Raw genomic sequence first — 10730 nt, 5'->3', positions numbered from 1 at the left:
CAGTGTCAGTCGTTGTCTCTGATTGGGAGCCATATTTAGGTAGCCTGTTTTGTATTTGTGTGGGTTGGGTGTATGTTCCTGTTCCTTTGTTTTGGGTCACTATATGGGACTGTTACGTTTTCGTTCGTTTCACTTTTGTTGTTTTGTTCAGTGTTCATTTTGCTTTATTAAATATGGACACTTACCAGCTGCGCATTGGTCCTCCGATCCTTCCTACTACTCCTCTCAAGAGGAGAAGGAAGAGCGTAACGAATCACCACCACAACGGACAAGCAGCGTTACCCAGGAGCAGGGGTTTCAGGACTCCTGGACTTGGAGAAGATCTTGGATGGCAAGGGCCTGGTACAGCCGGAGAATACGCCGCCCCAGCAGACTGGAGGCAGCGGAAAGCCGAGAGGCGGCGTTATGAGGACACACGAAAGCGCGCAGCTGGAAGCCCGAGAGCAGCCCCAAAAGTATTGGGGAGCACACGGAGGTGGTGGTAAGTCAGTAGGAGACCTGAGCCAACGTCCCCTGCTTACCGTGGAGAGAGAGGGTCCGGGCAGGGCACCGTGTTATGCGGAGGTGCGCATAGTGTCTCCAGTACGTGTGCATTGCCCAGCGGGTACATAGCCAGCGCTTCATATCGGCCGGCGTAGAGTGGGCATCGAGCCAGGTGCCATGAAGCCGCTCTACGACATCTGGTCTCCAGTGCTCTCTCGGGCCGGGGTACTGGCACCAAGCCCTACGCATGGTGTCCCCGTCAGTAGCACAGCCAGTGTGGCCTATCCACCTCGCCCGCCGACTGCATGGTCGGAGCATTCAGCAGGTAGGGTTGGGCAGGCTTGTGCTCGAGACCTGTAGTGCGCCTCCACGGTCCGGTCATCCGGTGCCTTCTCCACGCACCAGCCCTCCTGTGGCAGCGCCCACGCACCAGCCCTCCTGTGCAGCCCCACGCACCAGCTCTCCTTGGGCAGCCCACCACCAGCCCTCCGGTGCGCACACGTACCAGGCCTACATGCCCTCCAGGTCCAGTATGCCCTGTTCCTCCTCCCCGCAACTCCCCTGCCCGAGGTGCGTGTTCCCAGCCGGACCACCATTCTGGACGACCACGCTCCAGGCTACAGTGCGTCTCCGGTCCATATTCCCTTCCCTCCTCCGCCGCACCGCCCTGAGGGCGTTCCCTAGCCCGGTACCACCAGTCGGCAAGCCACGCACAGCCTGACAGTGCGCCTCGCAGGCCGGCCGCCCCTTCTAGCCCCTACCTCGTTGAGGCATAAGCCTTGTCTGACCGCCCTCTCCTCCGTCCGAAGCCGTCCGTCTCCCTGAGCCGACTGGAGCCGTCCGTCTGTCCTGAGCCGCCCATCTTCCTGACAGCCGCCTGAGCGCTCGTGCCTGAAGCCACCTGAGCCGACCCGTCTGGCCTGACCCGCCCTCTTCTGCAAGTCCGTCGTCCTGAGCCGTCCGTCTGTCCTGAGCCGCCTGACGCCCGTAGCTCTCCGTCCGTCTGTCCTGAAGCCGCCGTCTGTCCGGAGGCCTGACCTCCGCTCGCTTCTTGCTGCGCCGCTGCTGTCTCTAGCTGAGCGCCGTCCGCTGACGCCAGCGCCCGGATCTGTCCTGAGCCTGTGCCCCCGCTCTGTCCTGCCGCCTAGCCAGCCCGGTCTGTCCTGATGCCGCCTGACGCTCCGTCTGTCCTGAGCGCCTGTAGCCCCCGTCTGCCCTGTCAAAGCCCTGACCGCCCGTCTGTCCAGAGGCGCCTTGAGCCGCCTGCAGGGTCCCGTCAGGTCCATGTAACCGCCCTATCGTCCAAGGTGCCAGGCCAGAGCGCTCGCCAGTTTGGATCTGCCACGAAGCTCCCTCCCGATTCGTGGCCTCCAGTCCGGAGCTGCTCCTCCAGTCCGAAGCTTGCCCCTTCAGTCCCGGAGCTGCCCCCTGCAGTTTCCGGATGGCCCTTCAGTCCCCGGAGCTGACCCTGTTCCGATCCGACTCTCCACCCCAGTCCGGATCCATTCCCCCTCAGTCCTGAGCTCCCCCTCAGTCCCGGAGCGCTGGATCTCTCGTGAGCTTGCCCCTCAGTCCAGAGGCGTCCTCCGTAGCCGGTGGGCCCTTATTTTAGCCCAGTCCAAGGTCGCGGCGAGGATCCCTCTCTGAGAGAGTTCATCTGTAGAGGGCCTTAAGACTAGTGAGTGGAGTGTCCTTCCCGCGCCGGTAAGCCGCCACCGCGGACCAGATTGCCCACCCAGACCCTCCCTATAGGTTTAGGGTTTGCGGCCCGCATTTCTATGTTTGTTTGGTCAGGGTGATTGTGAGTCAGTTATTCTATGTTGTATTGGTCTAGGTTGCTTTCTATGTTGTTGGCCCTGATATGTTCTCAATCAGTGCAGGGTGTCGTCGTGTCTCTGATGGGGAGCCATGATTTAGGTAGCCTTTTTGTATTGCGCGTGCAGTCGTGCTTTGGCACAATTATCGACTTGTACCATTGAGTGGCTTAGCGAGATTTCTGACGACTCCACTAACGGGTAACCATTACAGTCTTTTACGTTCACGTTCATCGACTTTAGGATTTTTCAGTCTACATTGCGAGTTATAGCTTATATAAAAATAGAACTCTAGCTTTACCACGACATGTACGCATTGACGATCCTTAGCCTAACTTATCTCCTCAGAGAAGAGAAGACGCAGCAGTTACACAAATGTAGTAAAAATCACATAAAAAACTGAAATATGGCAAACTATATAGAAATTTTGCGTATTGTATTGCAGAAAGGCGGATAACAATCTTTTTATACTGCTGAACCCTATTTAAACAAATGCTGTTGTGCCTTGTTTCCAAGATGTTCTAATATCTATTTTCTCATTATTCTCGATTAGTCCACAATTATGTTCTACACATCATTATTTTGCACATACTGTACTTGTTGCAGAGCTCACCTAATGGTGGGTCATTTCAATTATGTGTTTTGACAGGAAGTAATCACAGGCCCGCTGTTAGTATAGCTATGGGGCTTGTATGTGCTAAATAATTATAATTTGAGAACATTCAGGTGAACKGAATAGAAAGCGTTTTAAATTTGAAATATATGATAAATATTTTTCCCAGTAAAATGCTCTTTTAAATGACTGTTTCTGGGCACACGGTATGTCCCAGTACTGTCTTAACAACACATGTATTACACACTTAAACGTGATTGTCTAGTGTCCTCAGTAACAGAAGAAGACATTTACCCACAAACCCATGTAATGCAATCTCAATGTTTTTGTCTCCTCCGATTCCGCAAATACTTTCATAATTGAATGTTTAATCATCCTTAAAATCGAATGTTTACATGTACGTTATGTTTACTGGAGTCATTAGTTCAATTTGCCATCCAATATGCCATATTAGGAAAAGAAATGTCAACACTGTTGGCATCAGATTACTTCTGAAATCMCATTTTTGCACTGGTTTGTTATTGTTTCTCAATAGGCCAGTGGGAGACTGAAATGGATGGAAAGGATATCGCCGACTGAGAAAACACTGCTTCTTATCACTACAGTAGCAGAGACACTTTCAACCATGCTTGARCCATGTTGAAACCACCACAAACAATAATGGCCAAGAATTGAGGATATTTCTGGAACTTCTATATTCAGAGCCTGGGATTTCCYGGTAGACTTGTCTCCCCATGTATTCCAAAAGAAATCATTTCATTCAGAAGCGTGGTAATGTTACTTACAGTGTTATCTACTGGGAGTATAGGTAACGGCAACAACAGGAGGAGAAGATTTGCACAATTTAGTATTAAATAAAGAAWAATTCAGATACAATAKGCTAATTGAAAAGTTGCACAAGCAAGAGTAGCCATATGAATTTAGTTGAAAACCATAGTTCAGTACATTCATCCTGTCGGAGTATGGCAATAACAGTGTCAAATTGCACCTTGTCCTAATGTCATTATTGTCTGTATAATTTTGACCATAAAGGCCATGATGTCCATTATATACTGTCAAAACAATGCCTTTATCAAGAAAAACTTTTTTTTTCTATATATATTGCTGTCCATTTATAGACTCTTATACACAGTAAATACCAGATGTGTAAGATGGTTACTCTTCTATAAACTGTAAAAACTTTAAACTAATATATGTTTAATAATAATATGTCTAATAAAATGACTATCACCACAAAAGGTGACATTTCCTAAAATGCTTTTTTTATTTCATGAACAGTGATAGTGATAGTGGGACATCATTTAAGCATTCCATATTCCRCAGTCATGTCAATGAGTCTCTCTGYGTGTCTGTGGCCGTTTTACGATGCCATCCAGATGGTGAAGGGGACGAGCAGGGTGGGTACTGTGTTTAGCAGCGTTAGTGAGCCCAGGTATAACATGGTGCCCGTTCCACACAGAGCTGTGAGGTAGGCGTTCATCCTGCTGCAGATGATTTTCCTCACTGTCAAACAGAACTGCAGGAGAGAGGATGAAACAAGAGTAAGCATCCTTYTACAGATTTTTTTTTTGAATCCACAAGATGAATAAAAGCGTGTGAGTGTTTCAACACTTAAAATCTTATTAACGTTGAGTGAAAATGAGGAGTGCTCCTTGCCTTTATCTTTGAAAGCCGTTGTCTTTGTTTGATTGAATTGGGGCCTCTGATATTCTAATGGTTAATCATTATTGTCAATTTTATTTATTTATTCATCCATATCCATTTGTAACCATTGAGATGCAAATCTCCTTTTAAAGGAGCTCTGGCCAAAAGGCAAATACAATGAAGATACAGCAATTTATGAAACAGCAAGACATGTCTTAATTTTACAGAACATTGTGATTCAACCATAAATACAGTACCTCTATTTAATAGTACTGTGTAAGTACTGTGTAACAGTGGTTCCCATCCAGGGGTACTAGAACCTACTGATTTATATTACAATGCATGTATTAATTAAATTGAGGACTTCCTGTGTCTACATTAAAGGGGCAAACTGTGATTCAAAACAACAGTGGTTACCCCTCCACTGTTTTGGTAAACAGCCGCAGCCAAACAGCGATGCACGAGCGGCAGGTAGCCTAGAGGTTAGAGGGTTGGACTAGTAACCGGAAGGTTGCAAGATCAAATCCCTGAGCTGACAAGATAAAAATCTGTCCTTGCTCCCCTGAACAAGGCAGTTAACCCACTGTTCCTAGGCCGTCATTGAAAATAAGAATTTGTTCTTAACTTACATGCCTAGTTAAATAAAGGTTAAAAAAAAGAGGGTCTTTAATGCATTAACACTAGATGGTGCTGCTCAACAGCGCAATACAGTCCAACTCAACAAGTCTGTGATTTTGTCCCAATTCTCCACACTTCTCCCAAAGTGTGCACTTTCACACTTTCTCTCATGGATTCAACCAAGGTCAGTAACTCCCTCCCTCCGCCTCTGCTTACACCAATCAGATGCTTTTGAATCCATGACGGGGAGTGTGCAAGTGCACACTTTTGGAGAAGGGTAGAGAATCAGGATGTAGCCTTTGTAGTTCACTTTTCATTGGCCTAAAAGCAATCTATCCACCGCAACACAGAATCATCTGACCTTTTCAGAGAAATGTACACCCTTTCGACTGCTCTCGTCATACAGTACTTTGCATCAGTGTGCAGTATTCCCACATTGATTGGCTATCGTCTCTGCTAGGGGTGACCACAGCATGTCTAGTCTAGACGTTGGTACCAGCACACCTGTGTCGAGTTCAGATAGAAATGCCATGATTAGAGCTTACCCGATTCCTTACTTACATGCCAGAGAGGTTGYATGTCTGTTCTACCCAATATATTTCTGAGCGTTCCACAACACCGTGCCCTGCTGAACTCAGACCAGGGCCYGTATTCCTTCGAGYGATTAGGTGTGCTGATCTAWTACCAGCTTTGACTTTTAGATTATAATGCATGGAGAGCAGGTATCTAATTATAGAGTACAACTCCTAGTCTGAGACGCTTTATAAGTATGGGGCCTGATGACACTCACTCATTTTATGCTCTAGAGATTTTGAGGAGCATGTCCATGAATCATGATCCGTTGAACCAGGCGTTTTACTGCTGGGCTGGAACAAATTAGCCACCTCTAGTGTATGCCAACTGCCATCATCTGAACGAAGTTTCTAAATTACTCCAAAGTAGGCCGATATATACAAGAGACGTTGTAAATCCCATCCTCAAAACAAAGGAGTTGAGCAACTAAGCCGCTATTTCACCATAGTTTTCAACATAGTCGATGTCAACGTGAAACAGCACTTTTACTTGGAAGACCAAATCATATCTGACGGTTGAAGAAAGGTTTCATCCTATTMATTTCCCTTTTATGTACGTTTCCGCTTAATAACTTTGGCATGCGAGGTGACCGAGGTCAACTTCACGACAACACTTTATTATCCCGTAATCTGTGTTTGTTCCATCAAATTCATTGAAGTATCTGCCGTATTTCCCACGCAACCCACGTGCTAAAACTCTTTTCTTTCAGAAAATATCTCTCCCGTGTGACCTTTTGATCCTATGACATAGGTGACTGGATAAATAGAGKCACTTTTGTGGCTACAATCACATGTACCAAAAGGGGCATTTCCAAAAGGTTRGAGAGATTATATGTTCTGAGCTAAAGCTGATTCCTTCCAATAAATGTTTAGTGTGTAGCCTAACGCTCTAACAGCAAAGCTATGTACTAATGCAGGTCATTGAACAATACGTTTATGTAGTTTTTGCTTCCCCAGCTATTTATCGGCAGTGAATCACTTTAATATGTCTCAGTAGGTTCTTCACTCAATAATATATAAATAGTATTACAAAACTTTGTCTGACCGTAATTTGAACCAGCAATAACTCTTGACTTGCCTAGTTAAAAAAATAAAAAATAAAAATCCTCCCGCAATTGGTTCATTGCCCTGAGCATTATGTAACACCAAGTGTACTATTGGCTCATGGTTCACAATGTTATTCCTACAGTCTCAACTAAAGCATTGTTTTCTTAACMTCTCCTTCAGTACCCCYAGTCATTCCACTGATCTAATCCAGTACTAGTCCAGCACACAACTATAATAGGGCTTGATGATTGACAGGGTGAATCAGGTGTGCTAAAACTGGGATAGGTCAAATCAGTGGACTGACAGTTGAGGGGAGGTTTGGTAAACCCTATTGTCTAAATTGAACCCCTCCTTTACTTAATATCAAGACAGTGCCCTGGGGGTCACGTGATGGCTTCGCTCTGAGAAGTTTGCAGTGACTGATCCTAGTCGTCCTGGAAATCACCATAGATTTTCCGATCACATACTACCCCCAAAACGTGTAAGAACAGTGTCTTCTGACAAAGGAGAACCCCATACTCCACCTGGTAGGTTTGGTAGCTGATGGCCATGCCATAGCGGCAGTACATGACGTAGTGTTCACAGTTGTACCACAGCAAGCTGTAGGTCATGGAGCCCATGAGCTTCTCTGCCCTCCTCGCCACCTCGTYCCCCTCCAGGGGGGGCTGGCTGCACAGCTTGTCCATGTGGTTGACCAGGATCTCCGAGCCATACGCAAAATCCACCAACGAGTCCACCCTGACGCTCGCCGACTTGGCGATCACCCCTAGAATCAGCCGGTTGTTGGTCACCATCTTGCCGATGGCAGCCTTGTTCTTGGTGAATACCGGAAGGATGTCCGGGATGAAGTGSGCCACCCGGTTGTTGCCCAGGTAGATGCCGAAATGAGTGAAGAGAGTTCTAGGAACTTCCAAAAGGTCGCCACGTTTGTACAAGGACAGGTCATACTTCGAGTCTTTGTCCTTGTCCTCTTCATCCACTTTAGAAGCGATGAAGAAGAGGCTGAGGAGTTGGAGGAAGGTAATCATGGTGGCAGAACTATATCCAACGGTTCGACCCCTGGCCGTTTTATCGAGGCTAAGGGTCTGGGAGGAGCCACGCGCGTGGGATTAGAGGTTTCGCAACTTTGCAGTGCAATTTTGACAGAAATAAAGGAGCTTTCTGCTAATCGTGTGGTTTTGAGGGCGGCTTAATTTCACAACCGAGGGTTTAATCGGGGGAAGTGTTCCGGTTATGTGGCTTTCATTGGCAAATCAGAAAAACAAATCCCCAATTTAAAAGGTCATAAATATTTTATAGCCTGAATAAACAGTCAGGTTGAGCTGTATAATGCTGACTCACCCTTGATGTGTCTGGAACTGCGAATATGGTACAGTAGAAAGAAAATAATAATGCATAGTAATTACTAAGAAATATTATCCAGAGAATGTGTATATTTTATTAATGTGGCTCTTGCGTAAATCTACTTTATATGATTAAATATTTGGGTTTGGAAATACTATGGGGATATATTGGGGATTTGATGTGGCCAATATTACACCAATAACATGATCATTTGAAAATGCTGTGGGTGGTATTGACAGAGATGCAATGTGAGTATTAAGATGCACTGTGATTGCATGTASCGAACTGTATTGAAAAATGTGTGGGAAAATGCTTCAAATGTCAATTATTTACATTTTTTCTTGAAACCAGACCAAAACAAACCAAATGATGACTTCCAATATCTTTATTAACATTTCTTATATTTACAATGTATTTGATTGAAAACAGAATGACTTGCTCTCAAAACACATAAGTATTGTATTAATCAGCGTAGTACTCCTAGAGTTTTAAACTGAATGTATCAATATAAATATTACACAAGAGTATCATTATTGAAGACATTTMATTATTTACAGATTAGACTACATTGACTTACACAGTAAGATAAAAAAAAAAGTTGAAAATGCGCCTTGGCCAATCTTTTGGGGGAAATAGGGATGATACTTTGGTCACAGAGGGATCATATGRCCTTTATAATGCCTTAATGGCCTACATGCAATACCGTAAGTGTTGACATGAACACTCACATGTAAATTGCTAGGCCTACAACCACATTGCCCTCTGTTTACTTTTGGCTGGCAAGTATCAAATCAAAAGTGAATGGATGGTAGCTCTTGCTGTAACAATGGCCTATTATATGATATGCCATTATAGGCCTATACCAAAGGCATATGAGTTGGGAGGTGCCAAGTAATGTCATCACAAGGACCAATGACAAGACACTATCCTAAATAGTTTCTATTGAAATGTCCATAGGAGTGTTTGAAGGTTTGAACTTTGGCCTCTCAGCCGGCCATCCACAGAGTGAAGGAGATGAGGATTGTGGGTAATGTAGTTGAAGGAGCAAGGCCAAAGCAGACGATGTAGATCATTCCCAGGAGAACGCTGAGAAAGACACTCCTCTGGTCTTGGATGATTGATTTCAGGCACTCACAAAACTGCAAAGAAATGAGATAAATGATGCGATTAATAAACGTGTATGTATAGGACTTTTATGAACAATTCATTTTAGGCATATTCAATTTCTTTATGTTCTAAATCTAAATCTTTTATGAATTATGGAAGAAAAGAGAGAAGACCTTGGGTGAAATAACACCAAAACATCAAACCAAAGCTTAAATAAATGTATTTTCAGTAACACTGAATAAAACACAATGTTTCTGAATATAGTTGCCTATTATATTAACCATGGCATAATATCATTTAAAATTGAGATGCATTATCATGAATATAAATACAAAATATGGGACTGGAAATATCAAAGGTTGAAGATGCTGTTCCCGATAAGTAATACAACCAGGTCTAACCTAAGTCAACAMTTCAATCCGATGCATTTATAATAATATTAATGTAAATGCGAATTTCTGAAAACATTATCTATGCCATAATCTAAAGATAACAGTCCTCRCTGTGATACAGGTTATGCATAGRCAAAATATTTTAAGAAGACATTTATCTCCTGTAGCGTAAAAGTTAAGGGGTCAGAATTATGCACAACGTAATTGMATTGAAAATAAATAAATAAAATAATGCAAGGAAAATGAATGACCATTTCCGTTTGCTGACTTTYCGCTGAACCGTATCTGCAGTATGTAACAAAATGTTCACAGTTATTCCATAGTAAACTGTAMGGRATGGCGCCGACGAGTTGTTCTGCCCTCTCTGCAACCTCTTCATTTGGGAACGGTTGYTGCGCCTTGCATTTTCTATCCATRTGATTCACCAATATGTTTGAGTCAWACACAAAGTCCTCCAAAGTGTCCACGCGCACCGTGGCACACTTGTACAAGCAACCCATGATGAGTCTCTTATTTGTGATAACTGTTTTGATGATCATCTTRTCATTGGTTAGCACGGGCATGATATCAGGGATCAGGTGAGCGACTTTGTTGTCACCCAAGTAGATACCGAAGTGCGTGAACAAAGTTCTCGGCACCTCCAAAAGGTCCCCTCTCAGGAGAGACAACGGCGCGTGCATCGTGCGCTCTTTGCATCCCGCCTCATTGCGTTTCCTATCCGTCCATTTAAACTCAAAAAGTTTGAAGTTGGAGAGAAGGGATAGCTTCTCGACGAGAAATGTCAACGAGTCGAGCATGTYGAAAGTTCCTGTCCAAAGTTTTCTGAGAGTTGTCTGGGAGAAGTGGGTTTATATGCGTAAGTGCACTAGGAGGGGACAGTGCAGCTCGAAGGTAAACCCCGAAGACACGWTTGGCCACAAAGGACATTCCTATGGTATTTTTGGCACKTATGTCTTTTATCTTTAGTCTACATAATTTGGCATATTGTTTACTGTACTTTTAATAATTTGTTTATGCTGAAGTTGTACGTTGATTTGCGTAATTTAAAATCACAACCATTACATATGTAGGATAAACAAATTATAATTACAGGCTC

At 44.4% G+C, this 10730-nt stretch overlaps 2 protein-coding genes across 2 annotated transcripts; both read right to left on the bottom strand.

Moving 5' to 3' along the window:
* Positions 1–3814: 3814 nt before the first annotated feature.
* LOC111958474 (lecithin retinol acyltransferase) lies at positions 3815–7828 on the bottom strand. The gene is made up of 2 exons (XM_023979732.2): positions 7316–7828; positions 3815–4426 (listed from the first exon to the last, which is right to left on the bottom strand). The coding sequence occupies exons 1-2, from the start codon at positions 7817–7819 to the stop codon at positions 4271–4273; spliced, it is 660 nt and encodes a 219-aa protein (XP_023835500.1). The 5' UTR covers positions 7820–7828; the 3' UTR covers positions 3815–4270.
* Positions 7829–8605: 777 nt separating this feature from the next.
* On the bottom strand, positions 8606–10480 carry LOC111958377 (lecithin retinol acyltransferase). The gene is made up of 2 exons (XM_023979631.2): positions 9886–10480; positions 8606–9274 (listed from the first exon to the last, which is right to left on the bottom strand). The coding sequence occupies exons 1-2, from the start codon at positions 10429–10431 to the stop codon at positions 9122–9124; spliced, it is 699 nt and encodes a 232-aa protein (XP_023835399.1). The 5' UTR covers positions 10432–10480; the 3' UTR covers positions 8606–9121.
* Positions 10481–10730: the final 250 nt, after the last annotated feature.

This window comes from Salvelinus sp. IW2-2015, linkage group LG34, assembly GCF_002910315.2.
Source record: "Salvelinus sp. IW2-2015 linkage group LG34, ASM291031v2, whole genome shotgun sequence".
Classification (NCBI taxonomy): Eukaryota; Metazoa; Chordata; class Actinopteri; order Salmoniformes; family Salmonidae; genus Salvelinus; species Salvelinus sp. IW2-2015.
This window is presented reverse-complemented; position numbering and strand designations above follow the sequence as displayed.